At 42.2% G+C, this 26,964-nt stretch overlaps 1 protein-coding gene across 1 annotated transcript in view; it reads left to right on the top strand.

Moving 5' to 3' along the window:
* Positions 1-785: 785 nt before the first annotated feature.
* Positions 786-26,964, top strand: part of spint1a (serine peptidase inhibitor, Kunitz type 1 a) — a 33,681-nt gene continuing 7,502 nt past the window's right edge. The window contains exons 1-8 of the mRNA XM_062041982.1: positions 786-1,613; positions 5,413-5,570; positions 12,287-12,428; positions 22,094-22,261; positions 23,450-23,494; positions 23,619-23,747; positions 23,838-23,888; positions 23,974-24,144. Coding sequence (XP_061897966.1) covers positions 1,217-1,613; positions 5,413-5,570; positions 12,287-12,428; positions 22,094-22,261; positions 23,450-23,494; positions 23,619-23,747; positions 23,838-23,888; positions 23,974-24,144 — 1,261 coding nt within the window. The 5' untranslated portion in view covers positions 786-1,216. The remainder of the gene's footprint in view (positions 1,614-5,412; positions 5,571-12,286; positions 12,429-22,093; positions 22,262-23,449; positions 23,495-23,618; positions 23,748-23,837; positions 23,889-23,973; positions 24,145-26,964) is intronic.

Below are 26,964 nucleotides of genomic sequence, written 5' to 3' on the forward strand. Positions count from 1 at the left end.
TTCTGAAAATGGATGGATGGATGGATTATCATAATAATATTATTATTCGGCTTACTAATATTTGTATTATTCTGGGATCGGCTCCAGCACTCCCCGCGACCCCGAAAGGGACAATAGGTAGAAAATGGATGGATGGATGGATTCTGCCAACCAAAACTTGAAAACTTACCATATCTTGCAAAAAGACCATATACAGTAAGCCATTTTCTTTTTCAGGTCCCATTTTTGAGGAGATTTGGGCCGGGTCCATTTTTTCCAGTTTGTTTTTGTGTGTAATGTATGAATCCTTTTGTTTGTTTGTTTTTGTTGTGGTCCAATAGAAAAACATGCTGCCGGCTGCAAATGCCCCAAGACTGCACTTTGGACACCCCTGTGGTGTAACGGGATTAAAGTGTTGATTTCAAATCTTGTTTTTTTTTAAAAATTGAAATATATTTAGAGTACATACTTGTTCGTATACGCAATATAGGGATACAAAATCAAAATGATTAAAATGATTGTTTAATGTTGATATTTAGTTTTACAAGCAACAAATCATATTTTTCAAGTGTTCCGTGTATTTGAAATCCATATTTTAAAATTAGTTATTTTATTATGCAATCGGTTTCTGCTTACGACATTTTAAAGTCAATGTTATCACCCATTCACGGGGTAAGAACATTTCACTGAGTCGAATCCGGCCCATTAAAATTTTATCCCGTTTTGTTGGAAAAATACAATGTTTGTTCGGTCAATACAAAAACGATGGTGAATGTAAATACGTCCTGAGCATTGAGTGTTATTGAGTGACTGTGGGGCGACAAGTTGTTGTTAGAAACAGGCAGGTAGCCGCCATTAAAAGAAAGAAGGCGAAAAAGAAAGCGAAGAAAGGCATGTAAAAAGGAGGAAGGGAGTGGCAAATGTTAGCTTCCTGTCTTCCGCAGGTGAGCGAGTGAGTCATTGCTGGTGTCGTCACACTCCACAGCTCTTTGTCGCGATCAAACTTCTCTTCTGAGTCCTTCACTCTTCAAAGTCGGAACAATTGGGACGATTCAAGAGCGATTCTGTTTCCCTTTGGGTTTTATAAATGAGAAAGTAAAGCCAAATCTGTGTTCACCTACGCGGACTGGACTCTCCGGAAGACATTTTTTTCTAGCTAATTATTGACCTTATCTTTCCTTACAGGCGTCGATCTGATTTTAAACCTTTCGAGAGGACTTTTAGTGACCATTTACTTATGGCTCCACTACCGCCGTGGTTGCTGCTGCTGCTAGTTGGATTTTTGGGGTGCGTCTCCAGCCAGGAGATCGGTGAGAAGTGTTTGGAGAAATTTAAAAAAGGTCGGGAAGATTTTGTTCTGGATGTCGATGAGTCTGTAAACGACGGGGCCACTTTCATTTCGTCCCCCAAACTGGACCGCGCGAAGGACTGTGTGGTGGCCTGCTGCAAGGAGCCCAAGTGCAATGTGGCCTTTATGCAAGGAGATGCTGAGGAGGGCTCCATCAACTCCTGCTTTCTCTTCGACTGCCTCTACAAGAAGAAATATGCATGTCGCTTCGTCAGGAAGAAGGGCTACTTCAACTTCATCCAGGACTCAGTCTATGAAAGCTACCTGGAGGTGGATGTCCCACCAAGTAAGAAATATGCTGTGTTCATCTTTTAAATATACTTTGTTATTGCACCTTTTCAAGCTATTGTCATTTTGTGAGGAACTGAAGTATGGCATTATATGTGTGACATATATCATCCATCCATCCATTTTCTACCGCTTGTCCCTGACATATATCATTCAACACCAATATGAAGCTCATCCATCCATCTTCCGCTTATCCGAGGTCGGGTTGCGGGGCAGCAGCCTAAGCAGGGAAGCCCAGACTTCCCTCTCCCCAGCCACTTCGTCCAGCTCTTCCCGGGGGATCCCGAGGCGTTCCCAGGACAGCCGGGAGTCTTCCCAACGTGTCCTCGGTCTTCCCTGCGGCCTCCTACTGGTCGGACGTGCCCTAAATACCTCCTTAGGGAGGCGTTCAGGTGGCATCCTGACCAGATGCCCGAACCACCTCATCTGGCTCCTCTCAATGTGGAGGAGTAGCGGCTTTACTTTGAGCTCCTCCCGGATGGCAGAGCTTCTCACCCTATCTCTAAGGGAGAGCCCCGCCACCCGGAGGAGGAAACTCATTTCGGCCGCTTGTACCCGTGATCTTGTCCTTCCGGTCATAACCCAAAGCTCATGACCATAGGCAATATGAAGCCAGTGCTCCTTATTTTATTGATTTTACCATACCACACCATAACAACTTTATTTTGCATTCGTCTTCATCAGCGCCTTTTAACTGGCGGCCTGGGATTGACACCATACCAGACCCAAAGTGTAGTTCAAAACTTGGCAGACAAAAATATTTGCAGCAAATTCCTAAAAACACAAAAGTGCTCTTATTGTATAGAGGAACTTGGACCACTGTAAACAAATTGGCAGATCGTTGCATTGACATTTTAACCTTGCTAGCAAACAAAACACTGGGGTCCAAACTTGTGATTTACACAACTGAGGCTCTCCTTAAGGCACCCCTTTAAGACCCCTTCTACACTAAACCTGCTAAGGTTATCCAGGGTAAATCCCATCTAACCTTATCCTTGTCCACACACACACACAATGGTAGTTTTTGACCCTTTCACCCCCTCCGTCAGGTGGCGCAACGCGACCTAATAAGTCACCTCCAGTGTTGCTTTGTGTGCAAGTTCTTAAATTTAACTTATCTGAATAATATCCAGTGTTGTGGTATTTCAATTAACCGGAATCCAGTGTGCTGTGGGGCCCTATAGTAGTGAATCACACCTGAGCCATCATAAATTAATCAAATCTTTATTGGACACGAAAGTAAACAATGTGACAAAAAACATTTGACCTCAATCAATCTAGGGATCTAGATATCTGATCAGGACACTCCTCACTCTTTTGCCTTCACCTTCATTGTCCATTCCTTTTTGGTGACTTTATATACTCTGGACCTAGAGTTTGAGTCCGCGACATACATGGCAGACAATAACCGCTTTGCCAGTCCAAAAGTATTCGCCGTTTTCCGTAGTCTTCACTCGGCGGCCATGTAATACAAAGCACACACTACCTTTTTTATCACATTCTCGTTGACTCTCCTTCGACAAATAGACAAAGTTTTTCGGTAAGTAGAATCACAGCTGACCTGGACATTGGAAAGTTCTCTTGCCGTCTGAAAAGTGTTGTATCCGAAATAGCTGCAATCGCTTTCTCTTAAGGTATTCATGTGGAATGTGCACAAGCGTCTGTACATGTAGAAGAATGAGAAACACGAGCATGTCTGGATGACTCGCCTCCATATTTCCAGTGGTTAGCTCCGAGTTACGAAACCGCTTTATTATGAAACTGGCTGTGGCGTGTTCTTTCTGACATCACTTCCTGTGTGGGGCGCATTCTTTCTGGCGTCACTTCCTCTCCAAACTCAGATTGTAAACGATCAATGAGTCTATACAAAGCTAAGTGCCAGAGATTCAAGAAATACACGGCACACTTACCCGTGTAAAAACCTTAAACGCTGGTTTAGTGTGGCTGAAACGGGGCTTAGGCTAAATAATTATTCGTTTAAGGGGTTATCTGGCTTAGTGTAGACATAGCCTAAGTCCTCTCATTTTTGCCAGTTACAATTGTTTTTCCTAATGTGATTTACAGGGCATCCGTAAAGTATTCACACCTCTTCACTTTTTCCACATTTTTTAATGTTACAGCCTTATCCCAAAATACATTAATTTTTGTCTTCAAAATTCTACAGACGATACACCATAATGACAATGTGAAATGTATTTTTTGCAAATTTTGCAACGGTATTTCAAAATAAAAAACAAAAACAATTATATGTACATAAGTATTCAGAGCCTTTGCTCAATACTTTAATGCACCTTTGTCAGCAATTACAGCTTTAAGTCTTTTTGAATATGATGCCATAAGCTTTGCACACTTATCTTTGGGCAGTTTCACCCATTCCTCTTTGCAGCACCTCTCAAGCTCCATCAGGTTAGATGGAAAGCATTGGTTTTCACCCAGGATTTCTCTGTATGTTGCTGCATTCATCTTAGTCTAGTCAGGGAGGTGACCAAAGTCACTCTGTCAGAGCTACAGTATTCCTCTGTGGAGAGAGGAGAACCTTAATTAAACCGGGGAGGCCTGGTGGATAAATTTGCATTAAAAATTGTCTACCTTCATACTTCCTCAAAATGAGCCTTTTGAAATTTTCCCCATTTGTAATGGACAAGCGGTAGAAAATGGATGGATGGGTGATGTCGGCGTGTATCTCCACATATAGTAGAGATATACCAAAAGATCTTTGCGCAAGTCCGCCATTGTAGTCCATCGCTGTTGTCAATATGTTCCTTATTTTTCTTTATTCTCTTGTTGTGTGGCAGACTGGCTCGCACATGCATCCTCTGCTGTTACCATTTCTAATACAAAGTAGCATATAATTCTAATTTATATCGCTCAGTAGACACCATTTGGAAGCTCTATAAACTACAACATGACTGACAGGGAGAAGACGCAGTCGAGGTGGAGGCACGTAAATAAAACCGCCCACAAAACGGCGCAGCCTAAAGAAATGATCAGAAGGTGTCCTGAGAACGGTCTGTAAAACAATCTATGCAAAATGTTGACCAAAAAAATCACCATTATACGTTATGTAGACCACAAGAAAATGTTTTACATGTAGGGAAAAAAATCATAATATGACCCCTTTTAAAATAGTAATACTAATTGTGGGGAATTTTATTGCGGTTTATCATTACTATTAGTTATCTTTACATCACAAACTACTGAATGGGAGACAAAATTAGTTTGGGGCATTTCTACTAGTCTCCTTAACACTCAAAATAGAACTGTGACCTCTGTTTTGCTTACAAATCTCATCAGTGGATAGACCGCTATAGATCCACTGCGTTAACTATGGTTATAGAATGTAGTTTTGTTTCTTAAACATTCCAGCTGGGGATGGCTTTTAATGACTCTGCTAATAGTGTGTCATCTTTTTGGGGGGTGGATGGATCGCCGGACAGACAGTCTCAGATAGACTTTATTAATCCTGTGAGGAAGATCCGGGATAAAGATGAAAAAAATCATTAAGCACCTCAATTTAGTATTGTTTATTTTCACCTCATCCCTTTGCATTGTGTTTCACTCGCCTGTTTGCACTAAGGATATGTGAGTCCACATAACTTGGGCAGAAACCTTAACTTAGGCTTGTTCACACACGCCAAAACCCCTATGGGCCCTGGTGTCGTGTTGAGTTTCTCATGTACCACAACGTCACTTGGCTTGTGGTGTGTATTATGTGCTTGTAAGAGAATTCGCCTCTCAAATAACTGCAGATGTAGTGTTTGTGTCACATTAACTGTTACCATGATGTCTCCCTCCAGAGGAAGCCGATCGTCCACCTGTGGCCAACGGAGGCCAAGACCGAGTGGTCCAACCTCAGGACAGCGTGACCCTGAACGGCTTAGAGAGCAAAGATGACGAGAAGATTGCCTCATTTCACTGGAAAATGCTCAATAAGTATCCTTACGCCATAATTGAGGTGCGTCCATGTAAAGCCTGAATTGATCTAAGCATAAGACATTATTTGTTTCTCTTTAAAATGTCTCAAAAACGAGTTGTGATCTAGAGATTTAGGGAGGCAAAATGTGTTGGAAGCAACTCTCTCTCCCACAATCACTAGTTAATGCAGCATTCAAGGTTAGGGAAGTTGACTATTAGAGGACTTATGATGCAAATTTTAAGATATTGAATCAATGTAGCATCATCAAACAACTTTCCAGCAGTTGAGAAATGTGATAAATTTTTTATTGTAATGCACCACTTATTAATTTATTAGGGATGTAACGGTACTGTAAATACAGTGGTATCGTGTCAAAATTCTCACAATGTCGTAACGTGTGACGGTACCAAATGACAACTTGGGCAGTGTAGTTTTTTTAAATTTTTCTGTCAAATTGTGATTTGCGATTTTAAGATTTTATTAATTTAAATGCATTAAACTGCTAGAATGATGAGTGAAGGATGTCATGTTACTGTTAGACTGTCCATCAACATATTTTTTTCTCAAGTTGCCACACATTAAAACAATATGGAATAATCTACTTTCACAAATATTTGGGTTTACGTATATAATGCCCATGTTTGCTTACATCGTCCTTGGCTGCGTGCCATAGCCTCATCGTCGTCCAAGCATTTTGAAATAAGGCCATGTCCACATGAACACGGATACTTACTAAATGCAAATGCATGTGGACAAGAAGCGTTTAGGCCTCTTGTCCACACGCAAATGCATACTTTTGTCCCTAAAAATGCAGCACTTTTGCAAAAGCTGGCGAAAGTGTAGAGTTCCAAAACTCTTCGCTCAGCGTATGCATGGACACGGCACAAACGGAGACCTGTACTCCTCTGATGACGTCATGGTTGTTCGCTGTCATTTCCAAACCTCAACAACACTTGCATTGCTGGCTTCAATCACACTGTAAAAGGACTTACTGTATGTTTGAACGTAAACATGCTTCTATTTTCACTCTACATTGACAAAAAAGACTCATCAAAATGGGCTTTGCGACAGTCTCACCAGTGACAATGACAGTCAGCTGTTTTGGATACGATTTCTGTCGGACCTTCACCTGATGGGACAACTTTGACAAGCAACAGATCATGAAGTTCATTTATGTGTTTGTTCCATTTGTGCAGATGGAGCAGTAGTGACCGAGCACACACGTTTAGCGTGCCCTCGCGATAAAAAAAAAAAAAAGATGTATCCTTCCTCGTTATTGTTAAAGACAATGTACACTTCATTGCACATGTAACTCTATATTGATCATTAAATGCCACAAGAGTTTTGCAGCAGCACACGCACGTACGTGCGCTTTAAGCACTTAAAAATGCTAAAAGAGTTCCTTGACTCGTTAGTGCGTGCTGATTTTAGAAATAATGTACACTTCACTGCACATGTAATGTATATCACCATGTTGCTGATTAGACATGTTATAATTTTGGGTTTCAACAGCACAGGTGTGCATGCGTGCTTTAAACACTAAAAACGATTTATTAAGTTCCCAAGGCTCTGTGTAAGTGCAGGCTGGTTTTAAAGATAATGTACACGTTATTGTATGTCTAGTACATCCAAATAAACATAATAGAGGTGTAATAAATGATAAATGGGTTATACTTGTATAGCGCTTTTCTACCTTCAAGGTACTCAAAGCGCTTTGACAGTATTTCCACATTCACCCATTCACACACACATTCACACACTGATGGCGGGAGCTGCCATGCAAGGCGCTAACCAGCAGCCATCAGGAGCAAGGTTGAAGTGTCTTGCCCAAGGACACGTTGCCACCTAAGTCAGCTGTGGCTGCTTTTCCAGGCTTCTGATGGGACAAAATGTGCATTGCAGCAGGTGTATGCATTTGTGTGTAAAATAGACAGTTTTGAAACTACACTTGTGTTGATTGAAATCGTTTTAACCCTACATATGCGTTTTTTTTAATCTTTGTGTTCGTGTGGACATGGCCTAAGTTGAAAAGCCTAGTACTGGAAAAGTTCCTTCAGCCATTTTACACTGTCACCCTAAAAATGTTTCCAGATACTGTGCAGTAATACAACACAAGTGGTGTTTATTAGCACATTGACTGCATCGGCTGCAGTGCACAAATCACTTTCAGGTAACCACTTTTGATTGGTCAGCAGGCCAAGGTTTCAAAACATGACAATTCTAATTAAATTGCAGGAGAGTAAAAAATTTAAGGTTGAAAGACACTGAACTGAACATTATTGTTTTCCAGTTGTTACACTGGATGTTTACATTGACAGTTTAAAGACACTCAACTGAAAGTAAAAACAATTTATGTAATTGCTTGTTACTGTAGGGCCCACCGGATTATAAGGCGCACTGCCGATGAGTGGGTCAGGTCTGTTTTCATACAAAACAAGGCGCATTAAATGGGTCAAATTTATGGTTTTTTTCCATCTAAAACACTTCCTTGCGGTGTACATAACATGTAATGCTGGTTCTTTTGGTCAAAATGTTGCAAACATTGTTTTACAGACCATCTTAAAGCCGCTTTCTGATCGTCTCTTCAGGATGTGCCGTTTAGTGGGCGGTCATATTTACGTGGCTCCACTTCGACAGCATCTTCTCCTGAACATCTTTGTTGTACCGGTAGTTTTTAGCGCGTCCATAACGAGTCTACTAACAGATATAAGTTAGAACTATGCGCTACTTTATGTTAGAAATGGCAACAGTGAAGGATGTATGCCCCATAACAAGAGAATAGAGAAAAAGGAGCTTATTAACTACGGCGTGGACTACAATGGCGGATGCGCGCACATTTTCGGGAATTATGCAGATCCCAAATACACATCAGCAAGTACCAATACGTAAGAAAAGCTGTGATTGCATGATATTGCGAAACAAAACGCCACATAATATCCCCAATCGGTGCCAATTTGAGGTTTTTATACTTACACCGTAATAATACCCGTATGTGGAAGCACAGTACATCTGACTACGGTAGCCGTAATGCTCCGCGTTCCATCAAGTGGTGCGGCATCATAGCTTACCAAAGTCATAGTAAAACATCTTGACAGATTTTTGAGGTCCATGCGTAATATTCAAAATTCTCAATGAAACATCAAACTTAAGGTGCTGCTTGCTTACAGGTAGTGCCAATGAGCGTCATTAATTGAACAGGCGTCAGTCAAACTGCAGCCCACGCGTATCTCTTATGTATGACTGCCATTTACTGGTCATTAGGGGTATAAGGGTTTTGTAGATACCGCGGTATTTGGTTTCAAAGTCTTCACAATAATACCGGATGGTATCAAACCAAAACTTGGTGTGTATTTTTTTTTTTTATCGTCGGCCAGGTCTGAAAATACACGATCTCCCAGAATACTTAGTGCGGGTGCCCAAGGTGGGGTGTGGAATGCCTTAAGCAAGAATTTAAGTGTGCTTATGGTTATTTTTTTTAGTTTTTTTTTGTTTTTTGGACATTACTTAAAAAATATAATCAAAATCTATCCATAACACTTGAAGGTATGTTGCTAACAAACAGAAAAACAAACACTGGTGAAAACATAACATCTTTGGCGAAGCGTGCTACTTTTGTCTCGAAAGCGAGCCAGAGCCAGAGGGTGACGACGGGTGCACAGAGGCAATCACCCCAAAAATGTTCAATATGAGGAAACTGAAAAACTATTTGATAATTCCTCAATCCATCCATCCATCCTTGTTCCACCGCTTGTCTCTCTGGATGTCAGGTGGGGGCTGGAGATTGTCCCAAGGCAGCTTATACCCTAGACCAGGGGTCGGCAACCTTTACCACTCAAAGAGCCATTTTGACCCGTTTCATAAAAATTAAAGAAAACAATGGGAGCCACAAAACTCTTTTGAAATTTAAAATGAAATAACACTGCATACAAAGTTTTTTTTTTGCTTTGTGCTACGTATAAACCAGGGGTCTCAGACACGCGGCCCGCACCTTAATATGAAAATGTAATGTTAGTGCGGCCCGCAAGTTTTATATGAATGTCGCTTGACAGTGTCATACTTGCCAACCCTCCCGATTTTTCAAGGAGACTCCCGAATTTCAGGGCAACTATTCTCTCGAATGTCTGCTGATTTTCACCCAAACAACAATAATAAGGGCGTGCCGTGATGGCACTGCCTTTAGCGCCCTCTACAACCTGTACATACAGCGTGCCAGCCCAGTTACATGTTATATGAGGCTTCTGCAGACACACATGAGTGACTGCAAGGCATACTTGTTCAACAGCCATACAGGTCACACTGAGGGTGGCCATATAAACAACTTTAACACTCTTACTAATATGTGCCACACTGTGAACCCACACCAAACAAGAATGACAAAAACATTTCGGGAGAACATCTGCACAGTAACACAACATAAACACAACAGAACAAATACCCAGAATCCCATGTATCCCTAACTCTTCCGGGCTACATTATACACCCCCCGCTACCACCAAACCCCGCCCCCCCAACCCTGCCCCCCCACACATCAACCCACCCCCACCCCACCATCCCCGTGCGTTGGTTGAGGTGGGCGGGGTTTGGTGGTAGCGTATAATGTAGCCCGGAAGAGTTAGGGATGCATGGAATTCTGGGTATTTGTTCTGTTGTGTTTATGTTGTGTTACAGTGCGGATGTTCTCCCGAAATGTGTTTGTCATTCTTGTTTGGTGTGGGTTCACAGTGTGGCGCATATTAGTAAGAGTGTTAAAGTTGTTTATACGGACACCATCAGTGTAACCTGTATGGCTGTTGATCAAGTATGCCTTGCAGTCACTTACGTGTGTAAGCAGAGGCCGCATACAACATGTGACTGGGCCGGCACGCAGATAGTATGGTGAAAAAGCGGAAGCGACGACAGGTTGTAGAGGACGCTAATAAAGGCGTGCCATCACGGCACGCCCTCAATATTGTTGTCCGGGTGAAAATCGGAGAATATTTGCAACTGAAATCCGGAAGTGTCCCGGAAAAATCGGGAGGGTTGGCAAGTATGCAGCTGAGCCGCATCAGAGTGGTCAAAGAGCCGCATGCGGCTCCGGAGCCGCGGGTTGTTGACCCCTGCCCTAGACATGACGCCTTCTCATAATCCAAAAAAGATATTTGAAGCCAGCGAAGCTAAACATCAGTTTGTGAGTTGTTTACATTATTAAAAGTTAAATTTTTAGTTCATTCTTCTGAAAAACCACATATTCCAAACTAGGGCTGGGCAATATGGCCTTTTTTTAATATCGCAATATTTTAAGGCCATATCGCGATACACGATACTACATATCTCGATATTTTGCCTTAGCCTTGAATGAACACTTAACGCATATAATCACAGCAGTATGATGGTTCTATGTGTCTACATTAAAACATTCTTCTTCATACTGCATTAATATATGCTACGTTAAAACTTTCATGCAGAGAAGGAAATCACAACTAAAAAAATCACTATTTTTTTCATACGGTGTTGATCTGGAAATGTTTGCCTCTGCATTTTGATGGTGTGGGCGTGTGGCACCGAACGGAGATGTTGACATGCGGAGTAAGCACTCTTCATTCTCTAGCAGGTGACTTTTCAAATGATGCTACATATTAGCAGTAATGCTACTTTTTATAGCAACGCTTTTGCCCCACACTTGACAAATTACGGTTGTCTGTTCGACATATTCCCACTTGAAGCCAAACCACCGCCAGACGATGGACCCCCTGCTGTTTTTTGGGGGAATTAATTATTCCTTCATTTGTTACCAGAGTCGCACCTTCTTTCTCTCGTATTACCACTTGCACGGCTGCGCTAGCACCACAGCTAACGTTACCCATGCTGCTATCTCTTTGCTGCGCGAGGGCATATACGTATGAGACGTATGTCGTGACAGTATGTGACGTGTGTAAGAAGGTGCGCTTGTCTGTCTGTGAGAAGGAGACACAGGAAAGAGCGAGGAGAGCTTGTAGTGTAATGCCAGCAGCTAAAAGCAACTGCGTGAGAATGTATACTCAAATATCACGATATAGTCATTTTCTATATCGCACAGAGACAAACCCGCGATGTATCGCGTATATCGATATATCGCCCTCCCTATTCCAGACTGATATAAAAATGTTCACTGTTGAGGACACTGCTTGTCAGAAAGTAAAAGTTGAAACCGTAACATCCCGACTGGCCACAGTTATCATTATCATCAAAATTGCTTCAAGGTCGGAAGCACAACCAGAATTAATACTTACATTCGGCACACCGGGTTATAAAGCGCACTTAAAAATTTTGAGAAAATCAAAGACTTTAAGTGCGCCTTATAGTCCAAAAAATACAGTACTTAAAACGCTGGATGTTCCTACACCATTACCTGCAATTGAAAATACCCATTAATAAATATAATTGGAATATTTGAGCATTGTTATTGTTCAATTACAGTACCTGGGTTTATCCTTAACGTGCCTGCTCCTTCATTTTACACACTATGGCATTTTTTGTTTTGGACCATACTATAATACCATACCATTGCTTTAATATCGTAAAAATATCCTAATGTTAGATTTTGATATCGTTACATCCCTATAATTCACTGTTATTTAACTTTTTCTTTTTCTTTTTAAAGTTGAAAAAAAGTTGAAAAAGGTGTCCTCTTATATTCAGTATTGTCTTATATATGGGTCAATACAATACCTGCTGAATTATCTGACACTCATATACTATACATCCTTATGTTAACAAAGCCTTGTTTTTCCACATAGAAAACCGACTTTGACGACCAGATCATCGTGTCTAATCTGACATCTGGGATTTACAAATTCCAGTTGACTGTCACGGACACCATTGGTCAGTCCGACTCAACCAATGTCACCGTTCTGGTTCTTACACCCGAGCAGTCTGAGCGTAAGTGTTTGGATTCAGGTCATGAGTTTGTTTCTTCACATGCTCACAATATTGAAGACATGGGCACTGTAGAGTAGATGTTTTAGTGATTATATCATCACCATATCTATCATGCCTGGTCTAACCTCTGTTTCTTTTCCGCCTGGGGCTTAAACCCATGGGTCTGTTGAATGAAAGTCGATAACTAAAAGCCATACCTGTCAAGTCGATGTCCAGTAAGCACCTACGATGTTAGGTAGTGAGGTTTACCAAACTACACACTGACACAGCTGCAACTGGCTGGCCTCCGTTACACTTGCATACCAAGAATATCTCCCAGTACGACTAGGCCTTTATGATTCAAAGGAGTGACTCAACAATCCACGACCTCATCAGGCCTTCCACTACAAAGCTGTGTGAAAATAGTTTTTGTCGACTATATAAAAAAATGTACTGCGGTGAACCAACATAACTGTACTTTGATAATCACTTAAAATGATTCCCGGGCGTGGCCACCGCTGCTGCCCACTGCTCCCCTCACCTCCCAGGGGGTGATCAAGGGTGATGGGTCAAATGGAGAGAATAATTTCGCCACACCTAGTGTGTGTGTGACAATCATTGGTACTTTAACTTTAACTTTAATTAAACGTTTTTACTACAAAGCTGTTTGTTGATGTATCTCTGGACCCCCTTCAGAGAGGCCTGTTTATGTTTCATGTTGAGATAGTACCCTTATGCTTTTTTAATTTCCTCAGGGCTTTTTACATACCTACATTTGTTTTGTATGTGTTCACGTGTCTGTTTGCTCTGCTCAGCATTTCCCTATTTACAAGCCACTTTGAATGGTTCTAAACTCCTTTTTAGCCTCTCTTTGTCAAGCCTTTGTCTTTTCCTGATCTGAAACTTGTCAAGACATGCTGAATTCATTCCAGAGCTGAATAATGGAACCGTACATCGATAAGAATATATAAATTACAATTACACTTTAAAACAAATCTTCATTGTTTTGGAATACTACATACAGGCTCATGCGAATCTACATGTTTGTTTTGAGACTTCTCTGGAAAAACAGAAATGACTAGTAGGTGTTCTCCCACTCCCCCACCCCCGACTCAACGAAACCCGTCAGTCTGGTTTCAGCCGATAAGTTACGTAAACGAGAACACTCCAATCACCCTCCTGCTCCAGGAATAAAAAGTATTTGGCAGGCTTTAAAGTTTATCAATTGGTGTTACTTTTTTAATTCAGGTATTCAATGTGCTTGTGGCTTGAGTGCACTTTGTAGGACAATAAGTGAACTCAGCACTTCAGTTGAATTATCCATTAACAGCTTGTTTGGAATGTGGAATACTGTATGTTTATGTAGAAACAAAGGTGAAACTAAGAACAGTGAGGTTTCATTCAAGTGACTGTTGTAGGTGACAAAACAGACACATTCATCCCAAAGAGGGATTTAAATTTCAAAGCATCTTGAAAACGAACTAAATGTGATGAATTGGGATGGTTTAAGTTGAAAAAAATAATTGTGAACGGGTTTGTGAGGAGACTCATACCAAATTCTGCTGACTACTTAATTAGCACATTTTTAAAAAAGAACTGTTTCAAGCCAAACAAATATTGTCGTTACCTTGGTTCTCTGAGGAATTTGAGCGGATACCATAACTAAAAGTGTAAATATATAGAGGCTAAAGAAACAAAGTGACAACGCAGCTCAGGAAGGCAACAGCATATTACTTAATGGACGCAATAAAGCTTAGGGTAAAAGTAAAGTAATATGGAATCCTATAGATAAGTTATGAGGCAAAGAATGACATAAAAGTGGGCCTTTGGAGAGTATACTTCCGTAACCTCAAACAATCAAAACATCTCACGGAATAGTAAATGACAGCCTTGAGGTGGCAAAGATTTTTAATGCATATTCAAAGGACAATATTTGAATATTGTTTTTAATATTGTTGTGCAGCAATTTGGAAACATTTTGTTGTTTAAGCTATATAAATAAAGTGGATTAGATTGGATATTCTATTCAGTCAGTTGATGAATTAGCAATTAGCATTTTGAACTTTTCACCCATCTTTGATCAGTAGTCGAGAAGTCCATACAGAACAGTCAGTGTTGCATCTGTCTCATGTGAATGGATTTAAGTATAAAAATAATTTTGAACCACCATTCATTGATTGATTAGTGTACATTTTCATCAGCCTTGAAGTCAGCTATTGTGACGGCAATTTTTGTGACGCCGTATCCTCCCTGCTGTTTCTTAACTGATTGAAAAAGTTGTAGTGCAGCAACTGAAGCAGCATTTTGATTAGGAAAACATTTCAAACAAACTACTCCTAGAGAAACAGCCTGCTGCTCTTTTTTGAGACCATTAAGGAAAGGTTTGATAAGAGAGGGACGGTATTGGCGGTTATTTAGGTAAAGCTTTTGATACAGTTAATCACTCTGTTCTCTTCAACAACTTAACTTGTTTTAAACTTTCATCCAAAACAGTCAAATGGCTGCATTGTTATCTGGTTAGCCGCTCTCAATGCATGGAATTAAAAACAAATTGTCCTATCTGTGTAGTGTGCAGTAATGTGGCCGTACCAGCAGGCTCAGTCTTCGGACCCTTTCTATTTTGTGCACACATTTATGATCTCCCTGCAGTTTGCAATGAGGTAGAAACAATAATGTATGCTGATGACACAGTACTGTTCACATTAGGAAAACAATTATATAAAGTTGCAACCAGATTATCCATGGCTATGTACAGAGTATCAGAGTGGCTTAAATAATTATATTTAACATTGAATACAGGAAAAACGGTAGCCATGTGCAGTGGCACCTCAACTTACAAGCTCAATTTACTCCACGACCCAGCGTGTCACTCAAAACACTAGTATCTCAAATCAGCTCTGCTCATTGAAACAAATTTACATCAATTTAATCCATGCTTGGCCCCTACCAAAACACCAACATTTTAACCATGTACTACAAACTACCACAGTAGTTTTATGAAATAGTGTAATAATATTGTTCCTGGTGAACTGGATTTTTGTCGGGCTACTTCTCTGTTGTGTAACATTAGAAACTATTTTAGTTGGTTATGTTGGAAACGGACGTCTGTGGCTGTGTGCCAAAAGTAATTCTCAAATGTTCAATATGTAGAGTCAGGACTAGACAGAACTAGCTGAAACACCGCATCAGAGGCTTCTAATGCCATATGGCCTAAAATGTCATCAAAATTTGGATTAAGGTTGTCCAAATTATATAATTTTAATTTAATGTTTTTCTTCTTTTTTTTCCTCTCATCATTGCTTAAATGTGCTGCTTCATTTTCTATTCACTTCTGTCCCTAATTGAAAATGGTAAGTTGTCTGTCTATCTGTGTTGGCCCTGTGATGAGGTGGCGACTTGTCCAGGGTGTACCCCGTCTTCCGCCCGAATGCAGCTGAGATAGGCTCCAGCACCCCCAGCGACCCCGAAAGGGACAAGAGATAGAAAATGGATGGATGGATGGAAGTTTTAAACAAATACGTGAAGGAGTTGGACAAAAAAAATCTACTTCTTTCTACTTCTTTTCGGGTGTTAAATTGTGTAAATGTGATGTTTCTCAATGGAACACACGTTATCATTAATCAGTGAGTTAGTAATGTTAATGTTTACAATACTCGCATCAGTCTTTTATGACTATAGCCATCGACAAAGAACCTTAACATTAAAGGGGGAAAAAAGGCTATTCAAAATTAAACTAGTGCTGTCATTAAAGGCCTACTGAAACCCACTACTACCGACCACGCAGTCTGATAGTTTATACATCAATGATGAAATCTTAACATTGCAACACATGCCAATACGGCCGAGTTAGTTTACTAAAGTGCAATTTTAAATTTCCCGCGAAATATCTGCTGAAAACGTCTTGGTATGATGATGCTGCGGATGTGACGTCACGAGTTAGACAGGACATTTTAGTCCAGCACCGCGGCCAGCTTAAAGTCGTCAGTTTTCATCGCAAAATTCCACATGATTCTGGACATCTGTGTTGGCGAATCTGTTGCAATTTGTTCATTGCATTATGGAGAAAGAAGCTGAGCAAGCAAAGAAGAAATTTGTCGGTGCGAAGCGGAGTATTTTGCGAGGGAAGTCAGCAACACAACACAGCCGGTGTTTCATTGTTTACATTCCCGAAAGATGCAGTCAAGATCGAAGAACTCGGACAACAGAGACTCTTACCAGGAAGACTTTGATTTCGATACACAGACGCCTGTAGAGAACTGGGACAACACAGACTCTTACCAGGATTACTTTGATTTGGCTACACAGACGTGGTACCGTGAGTACGCAGCTGCGCTTCCAAACATTTGATCGCTTGCCCGTACGTGCGTGTCACGTACGTAACTTTGGGACGGGAGCTAGGAGCTAAAATAACAAACACCTAGGTGTTTGTTATGCGGGATTAATTTGTGGCATATTAAATATAAACCTGGTTGTGTTGTGGCTAATAGAGTATATATATGTCTTGTGTTTATTTACTGTTGTAGTCATTCCCAGCTGAATATCAGGTCCCACCCGCCTCTCACAGCATCTTCCCTGTCTGAATCGCTTCCACTCCCCACTAGTCCTTCACTTGCACTTTCCTCATCCACAAATCTTTCATCCTCGCTCAAATTAATGGGGGAATCGTCGCTTTCTCGGTCCGAATCGCTCTCACTTCTGGCCGCCATCACTGTAAACAATAAGGAACTTTGCGGAAATGTTCAACTGACTACGTCACGCTACTTCCGGTAGGGGCAAGGCTTTTTTTTGTCAGATACCAAAAGTTGCGATCTTTATCGTCGTTGTTCTCTACTATATTCTTTCAGCAAAAATATGGCAATATCGCGAAATGATCAAGTATGACACATAGAATAGATCTGCTATCCCCGTTTAAATAAAAAAAATTCATTTCAGTAGGCCTTTAAGGTGTAAAATGAAGTTTGGTGCTGGTTATCGTAAAACGTAAAAATTGGTGTTTACCACAGGACTGAAATCTACAGTGTCACATCTGCATGTAATTTAGTATTACAAATTAATTTTTCCTGTTTTTTTTAATTAATTAATTCATTTTTTAAATTCTTTCTAAACAAAGTGACGGTCGCCAAGTCTAGCAGACTGGGTATGTGTGTGGTGTATTAGCAAGCAGAGTTGCAATGCATACTGCCACCTATACCGCCGGTACCAATAAATGAATGTATGGGAGACACTGTTAATTAAAAAAAAAAAAGGATCACTTTAATAACGTGCTGATGGAAATTAGTGCCTGCTAGGCAACTTGCTTGAAATTAACACTACTTCTTTGTGCATATTCTTCTTCTTTCATTGTTATTGACATAGCTCTGTTACTGAGCAGTCAGGGCAGAAATATGTATTATTTTCCTATGTCGCAATTACCATTTCTGGTTTTGTGGTTGTCCTCACATTTTCCAAACCCAGACCTGGCAATTCATAAAACACTTTTTGAGGATTTTACTCTTGTTTACTTACTGCTCTTTTAATGTGTTTGTTGTTCCTTTTGTAGGAGCTTTACAGTAGATTAGCATGTACAGAATTAGCAATACATTTAAACAACAAATCTGGATTTATACATCTAGAACGTAGTTTTTTTTTAATGTGGGGCAATTGTGAGACAACTGTTGACTTGTTGATGTGTGTTGCCCTTGAATTGCGCCTATTGTTAGATTTTTTTATTCAATGTTAACTGGATGTGATTTTGATCCGATGCAGTCTATTCCAATTACATTTTTCTACTAAACTACAACATGGCCCATGCATGTGGAGAAACCAGACACAACAGAATACTGCACCTGTGTGTATGGCATAGAGTTAAATCACTTCTTTGTAAGATCACGTACGATCAGCCCAGTATGTCTTGTCAAACAGACAAACCACAGCACACTGTATGGCCTTTATTGTTAAACACACATCCTGTTTTGACATGTCTCGACACATCATTACTTTTAGTGTCTGTCTACTCTTAAAGGTGGACAAAAAAATACAGTATGAATGATGGTAATAGCTATTGCTTATAAAAAAAAAAAAAAAAAAGGACAAATACACCAGGTCTGGTTTCAAGTGTGAGACAATAACCTTTGTTACTGCTCAATAAACCATACAACTTGTTATATGGTGTACATTTTATCTGAATTTTTCAGGATACACTATTTGAGAAGTTTAGTATCAGAAAAGTTTGTACATGTAAAAAAAAAAAATTAGGGTTATACTTTTCATGCACTCACTGAGCTGCCACCTTACCGTGGTAGAGGAGTTTGCGTGTCCCAATGATCCTAGGACCTATGTTGTCCAGGGGCTTTATGCCCCCTGGTAGGGTCTCCCAAGACAAACTGGTCCTAGGTGAGGGATCAGACAAAGAGCAGCTCAAAGACCTCCATGAAGAATAAAAACGAAGGACCCAGATTTCCCTCGCCCGGACGCGGTTCACCGGGGCCCCCCTCTGGAGCCAGGCCCGGAGATGGGGCACGATGGCGAGTGCCTGGTGGCCGGGCCTGGCCCCATGGGGCCCGGCCGGGCACAGCCCAAAGAGGCAACGTGGGTCCCCCTTCCAATGGGTTCACCACCCATAGCAGGGGCCATAGAGGTTGGGTGCAGTGTGAGCTGGGCGGCAGCCGAAGGCAGGGCACTTGGCGGTCCGATCCTCGTCTACAGAAGCTAGCTCTTGGGACGAGGAACGTCACCTCGCTGGAGGGGAAGGAGCCTGAGCTAGTGCGCGAAGTCGAGAAGTTCCGGCTAGATATAGTTGGACTCACTTCGACGCACAGCAAGGGCTCTGGAACCAGTTCTCTCGAGAGGGGCTGGACTCTCTTCCACTCTGGCGTTGCCAGCAGTGAGAGGCGACGGGCTTGGGTGGCAATTCTTGTTGCCCCCCGGCTCAGAGCCTGCACGTTGGAGTTTAACCCAGTAGACAAGAGGGTAGCTTCCCTCCACTTTCGGGAGGGGGGACGGGTCCTGACTGTGGTTTGCGCTTACGCGCCAAACGGCAGCTCAGAGTACCCACCCTTTTTGGATTCACTCGAGGGAGTACTTGAGAGTGATTCCCTCGTTCTACTGTGGGACTTCAACGCTCATGTTGGCAACGACAGTGAAACCTGGAGAGGCGTGATTGGGAAGAATGGCCGCCCGGATCTGAACCCGAGTGGTGTTTTGTTATTGGACTTTTGTACCTGTCACAGATTGTCCATAATGAACACCATGTTCAAACATAAGGGTGTCCATATGTGCACCTGCACCAGGACACCCTAGTCCGCAGTTCCATGATCGACTTTGTAGTTGTGTCATCGGATTTGCGGCCTCATGTTTTGGACACTCGGGTGAAGAGAGGGGCGGAGCTTTCTACCGATCACCACCTGGTGGTGAGTTGGCTGCGATAGTAGGGGAGGATGCCGGACAGACCTGGCAGGCCCAAACGCATTGTGAGGGTTTGCTGGGAACGTCTGGCAGAGTCTCCTGTCAGAGAGAGTTTCAATTCCCACCTCCGGAAGAACTTTGAACGTGTCACGAGGGAGGTGCTGGACATTGAATCCGAGTGGACCATGTTCCGCACCTCTATTGTCGAGGCAGCTGATTGGAGCTGCGGCCGCAAGGTAGTTGGTGCCTGTCGTGGCGGTAATCCTAGAACCCGTTGGTGGACACCGGCGGTGAGGGATGCCGTCAAGCTGAAGAAGGAGTCCTATCGGGTTCTTTCGGCTCATAGGACTCCTGAGGCAGCGGACAGGTACTGACAGGCCAAGCGGTGTGCGGCTTCAGGGGTCGCAGAGGCAAAAACTCGGACATGGGAGGAGTTCGGGGAAGCCATGGAAAACGACTTCCGGATGGCTTCGAAGCGATTCTGGACCACCATCCGCCGCCTCAGAAAGGGGAAGCAGTGCACTATCAACACTGTGTATGGTGAGGATGGTGTTCTGCTGACCTCGACTGCGGATGTTGTGGATCGGTGGAGGGAATACTTCGAAGACCTCCTCAATCCCACCAACACGTCCTCCTATGAGGAAGCAGTGCCTGGGGAATCTGTGGTGGGCTTTCCTATTTCTGGGGCTGAGGTTGCTGAGGTAGTTAAAAAGCTCCTCGGTGGCAAGGCCCCGGGGGTAGATGAGATCCGCCCGGAGTTCCTTAAGGCTCTGGATGCTGTGGGGATGTCTTGGTTGACAAGACTCTGCAGCATCGCGTGGACATCGGGGGCGGTACCTCTGGATTGGCAGACCGGGGTGGTGGTTCCTCTCTTTAAGAAGGGGAACTGAAAGGGTGTGTTCTAACTATCGTGGGATCACACTCCTCAGCCTTCCCAGTAAGGTCTATTCAGGTGTACAGGAGAGGAGGCTACGCCGGATAGTCGAACCTCGGATTCAGGAGGAACAGTGTGGTTTTCGTCCTGGTCGTGGAACTGTGGACCAGCTCTATACTTTCGGCAGGGTCCTTGAGGGTGCATGGGAGTTTGTCCAACCAGTCTACATGTGCTTTGTGGACTTGGAGAAGGCATTCGACCGTGTCCCTCGGGAAGTCCTGTGGGGAGTGCTCAGAGAGTATGGGGTATCGGACTGTCTGATTGTGGCGGTCCGCTCCTTGTATGATCAGTGTCAGAGCTTGGTCCGCATTGCCGGCAGTAAGTCGGACACGTTTCCAGTGAGGGTTGGACTCCGCCAAGGCTGCCCTTTGTCACAGATTCTGTTCATAACTTTTATGGACAGAATTTCTAGGCGCAGTCAAGGTGTTGAGGGGATCCGGTTTGGTGACTGCAAGATTAGGTCTCTGCTTTTTGCAGATGATGTGGTCCTGATGGCTTCATCTGGCCAGGATCTTCAGCTCTCACTGGATCAGTTCGCAGCTGACTGTGAAGCGACTGGGATGAGAATCAGCACCTCCAAGTCCGAGTCCATGGTTCTCGCCCGTAAAAGGGTGGAGTGCTATCTTCGGGTTGCGGAGGAGACCCTCCCCCAAGTGGAGGAGTTCAAGTACCTCGGAGTCTTGTTCACGAGTGAGGGAAGAGTGGATCGTGAGATCGACAGGCGGATCTGTGGGACGTCTTCATTAATGCGGACGCTGTATCGATCCGTTGTGGTGAAGAAGGAGCTGAGTCGGAAGGCAAAAATCTCAATTTACCGGTTGATCTACGTTCCTATCCTCACCTATGGTCATGAGCTTTGGGTTATGACCGAAAGGACAAGATCACGGGTACAAGCGGCCGAAATGAGTTTCCTCCGCCGGGTGGCGGGGCTCACCCTTAGAGATAGGGTGAGAAGCTCTGTCATCCGGGAGGAGCTCAAAGTAAAGCCACTGCTCCTCCACATCGAGAGGAGCCAGATGAGGTGGCTCGGGCATCTGGTCAGGATGCCACCCGAACGCCTCACTAGGGAGGTGTTTAGGGCACGTCCGACCGGTAGGAGGCCACGGGGAAGACCCAGGACACGTTGAGAACACTATGTCTCCCGGCTGGCCTGGGAACGCCTCGGGATCCTCCGGGAAGAGCTGGACGAAGTGGCTGGGGAGAGGGAAGTCTGGGCTTCCCTGCTTAGGCTGCTGCCCCCGCGACCCGACCTCGGATAAGCGGAAGAAGATGGATGGATGGACTTTTCATGCTATCGTTTTTATGTTTTATAAAATTCTAAATTGTTTCAAACTATTTTTTTTACTAACTTTACTCATACTTCCTTTAGATCATTGCATGGCTCCAAAGAAGATTGGACCATGTCGTGGTGCTTTCCCTCGATGGCACTACAATGCAGCTTCGGAAAGGTGCGAGCAATTTGTGTTTGGGGGCTGCAGGGAGAACCTGAATAACTATCTGTCCAAGGACGAGTGCACCAATGCCTGTTATGGCACAGGTATGTCCGTTTCTGTTTCATTCCTGCAATGTGAGGATTGTTGGGATGATTACAATTTTTTTTATTAAATGTGAATTTACATTTTCAAGTAACAGCTTTTACATTTCAAATGATCCTGCATGCATATGTTTGCATGTATTACAAAGATGCTGGATACAGAATGTAAAAAAACCTGCTCATTGTCGTTCTGCAGTAAAGGATACATTTGACGACAGTCATCCCTCGCCACATCACACTTCAAATATTGCAATTTCATTATTGTGGATTAAAACAATGCTTTTTTTTAGCATATTCTACAACAGTTTTGCCCTAAATTCTGCATTTACAAGCATTAAAATTGTTAAATGAACTAAAAAAACTAAAAAACCTACATTATTATTGGCTAATAGATGAGACCAAACCAATCAGATCTTACTTTTCAATATAGTGGCCACTGATTGGCCCAGTCATTGGCAGTATAACTATATTGGATTTAAAGAGTGTAAATGTGATTAAAGGGTGTTATTTAATGTCTGAATGGCTCTCATAATGTTGAAAAATGTATTTAGAATTTAGTAAACCGTTTTTTATGCTTTAGCTACAAAAATATTTGATTTAAACTTAATGATTCCTACTTGGCATGTCTAGAACCAATTAACAGTGATAAATGAGGGATGTAGATGGAGTCCCGAAAGCTTTGGTAATTTTTTAAATGTTGTTTAGCAGACTCACTCTTTCAATTTAGTCTGTCCAAGTGGTGATGCCATACAACATCCACTGCAAATTGGGTTGCGACAGTAATGACACTGAGTGACATCACAACCAATTAATCCATCCATTTTGTACCGCTTGTATCCCGCCTTCCGCCCGAATGCAGCTGGGATAGGCTGCAGCACCCCCCGCGACAACCAATCTGTGATAACATAATAATAATGATTCACATACAGACCATACAACACTTAACTAAAAAGAATGGAAATTATGACTTGACCGATCGTGCAGGAATGAAACACAATGACAAATGCAAAGAGGATGTCTGGGTGCATTTATCATAAAGCACCACAAAAAAAGAGTGTCTGCTTTAGCAGGAACAAAATCCCCTCACTAAGTTGCATCGAGACAATACATTGTGTGTACTGTTCTGTAAATTCAATAGATCTGCGCTTTAATTGACATGTAATTAATTTGTTGTCATTTTTTTATCCTCAGAAAAAAGGGGTACCGGTAGAGGGTTACCAGTTCCAGATCGGCGTGGTATGTATTTATTGGACTTTCTCACTGTATTTGCTTTAGCAGTACAACATTGGTAATAAAGAATCTTTGAAGTAATTCAGTAATATGTTTAATCTTATCCCTTGTTTTTTGTGTTTCATGGCAGAAAAGTGTGGCATTGCCTGTACCCCGGAGCAGTTCACCTGTGCAAATGGCTGCTGTTTGGAGCCAGGCTTGGAGTGTGACTCAACCCCTCAATGTAGCGACAGCTCAGATGAACAGAAATGTGAAGACTGTAAGAATATTTTTTAAATTGATGCTCAAAAATGTTTCTCTAAAATGCATTCTCTGATGAACTAATATTACGGTAACTGTGTCTTATCAGTGGACAACACATTTCAGATTTTGCTGAAGATACCAGTGGATGAGCAAAAAGGTCAATTTCATTTTTTTCTTCTTCTTTGCTTTTATTAGTACAATATACTCATTATAATTTAACCTTAATTTCTTGCTGTCAACAGTGCGCTGCACTGAGCCTCCCCACACAGGCAGCTGCAGAGACAGTCTAACTAAGTGGTACTACAACCCCCTACGGCAGAACTGTTACCGCTTTAACTACGGTGGTTGCAAGGGAAATGAAAACCGTTTTGACTCCAAGGAGGCCTGTGTGAAGGTCTGCAGAGGGGTGACAGGTAGGTTCTCACTGACATTATTACTAGGGGATATTTTCAATCACATCCATGTAACATTTACATTTGATCAGTCCTTTTCAATTCAATTGTATTTATATGGCGCCAAATCAAAACAGAAGTTATGTCAAGGCACTTTACACATGGAGCGGGTCTAGAACCACTAACCTCATGCATTAAAGGGAACTAACTGAACCCTACATGACCAAGCACAAGGAACAACTCCCCTTAGGGAAGAAACCTTTGACAGAACCTAGGTCCTGTAGGGCAGTGGTGTCCAAACTACAGCCCGCGGGCCAAGTGCGGCCCGTCTGCATCTAGTGCGGCCCGTGAGACGTCACAAGTTGAACAAGAAGAATTGCCCGCGGCGTATCTTGGTCCGTTTCTATATATTCTGGGTGTCTGATCGCTGCAATTTTGTCACCTTATCGCAGTCGTTTTAGAAGGATTTATGATTTATGACCATGAGTTGTCATTGTAAGTGCACAGAGCATTAACTTTTATGACCCAATCTAAGTAACTTTTCCCACTCACGGTACAAATGAACTCTAACAAAGAAAGTCAACACACGGTCATACATAACACACCTGCTCATTCAACTTTTTAGACATTATAAAACAGATCCAAGCCCATTCATCCATTTTCTACCGCTTGTCCCTTTCGGGGTCGCGGGGGAGCAGGAGCCTATCCCAGCTGCATTCGGGCGGAGATCCAAGTCCAATACATAATTTAAAAATGACACCCATAAAAATCCACTAAAATGCATGATGGGTGATATACAAAACATTCCCTCCTCACTTCCCCACATTTGACGCATTTTAGCCCCCTGATATTTCTGCTTGATTAAAATACTTTGAGGTCGTCATGAAAGTAAACAAGGTCGTAGTCGAACATTCACATACTCTTAATAATATTTAATCTTTTATCATTCATACTTCAAATTGCAGTGTCGTCATAGTCTGATCTCGGGGGTAATTAAAGTTTAAGTAGTTGTGGTAGTTGAAGTAATGTGTTGTTCAGTTTGTTATAACTTGCTGATTTTGTTTCTGATATTTTAAATCTTATATTCTTTATTATTATACAAATGATTATTGTTACATAAAAATCAATGCTCTGCTGTGTGGTGATAAAAAAGCATCGTAATGTGTGTATTTCTGTACTCGTGTCTGTTTGTGCGCGCGTGCATCCACATATTGGCGATTACCTCGGAAAATATGGCTTTATCGCAGGTTGTACTGTATTTTTACATGTTTGACAAACTTCCCTCTTCAATTTTGTATGAAAAAAAATATGCAGACTAAAAGCATTGCGATCGCCGATTTACGTGTAAAAACAGCGGTGTAAACTTGATCACAGATTACTCTGAGACAGCACACAATTGGAATAAATAATAATGAACAAACAACTGGTTGGTGTAATGATTTTGATATCAAATGTATTTAAAATATTTTAAATTACATTAAACATATATTTAACATCTATATTAGTACACTAACTTCAGAACTGTATAAATATGTATTGTATTTAACTTAATGTAACTCAACGTGGTGCACCGCAACAGTAAAATCATAGCCGCCACACCTTGAAAATAATTTTTTTTTTATTATGTGAAAACAAATCAAATTAATATGGTAAATGGGTTATACTTGTATAGCGCTTTTCTACCTTTTTAAGGAACTCAAAGCGCTTTGACACTATTTCCACATTCACCCATTCACACACACACATTCACACACTGATGGCGGGAGCTTCCATGCACGGCGCTAACCAGGACCCATCAGGAGCAAGGGTGAAGTGTCTTGCTCAAGGACACAACGGACGTGACTAGGATGGTAGAAGGTGGGGATTGAACCTGTAACCCTCAGATTGCTGGCACGGCCACTCTCCCAACTTCGCCACGCCGTCCCCATATATAATATAATGCATTGTAACCTAAAGAAGAAGTCAAAAGTGTGACATGGGCATATTTTATAACATTTATGCCGGCCCAATTCCAACAGGTTTTGCCTCACATCCAAACACTTTTGTCTCTGTGCTTCACCGGACAAAAAAACACTTCCTCATTCTCCTCCAAGCTGCTTTCAAGCACAGACGGTGTGTTTGAGATCATGGGAAAAGTAAACATCAAAACAAAACCACACAAACATAAAACATTACCACCAGCAGGTTGTGACAGTATGAATGGATAGATTTAGTACTATTGACAAGTGATGCACCGAAACTCGACTGCTTAGAAAGACTCTGATCACCGAGCGATATAGCTCGGTTGGTAGAGTGGCCGTGCCAGCAACTTGAGGGTTCCAGGTTTGATCCCCGCTTCCGCCATCCTAGTCACTGCCGTTGTCCTTGGGCAAGACACTTTACCCACCTGCTCCCAGTGCCACCCACACACTGGTTTAAAAATTTAACTTAGATATTGGGTTTCACTATGTAAAGCGCTTTGAGTCACGAGAGAAAAAGCGCTATATAAAATATAATTAACTAATTCACAAAACAGCGCTGCTAAAAACGGATGCTGTGACGTAAACAAGACGCACATCATTGTCTGGAGTGTAGTCAGCATGTCTTCGATGTGGATGTAATTTTTGATGTATCCCAAATATACCCGCGGACAGGGATCTACAAAATGTGCAAATATTAAGAGTACAGTGGTGGCTTTTAAGGAGAAAAAGTAAGTCCAACTGGAGCTGTAGCACCAAGCAAGGGTGTTGTCATGCTCTCTGCAGCTGGCTTTTCGTCGAGGGACAGAAGTAGAGTTCTAACCACGAGTACATTTTATAATAACACCAGAAAAGATGCTAGATTTGCTGCAAGTAAATTTTA

This window comes from Entelurus aequoreus, linkage group LG03 (genome assembly GCF_033978785.1).
Source record: "Entelurus aequoreus isolate RoL-2023_Sb linkage group LG03, RoL_Eaeq_v1.1, whole genome shotgun sequence".
NCBI lineage: Eukaryota > Metazoa > Chordata > Actinopteri > Syngnathiformes > Syngnathidae > Entelurus > Entelurus aequoreus.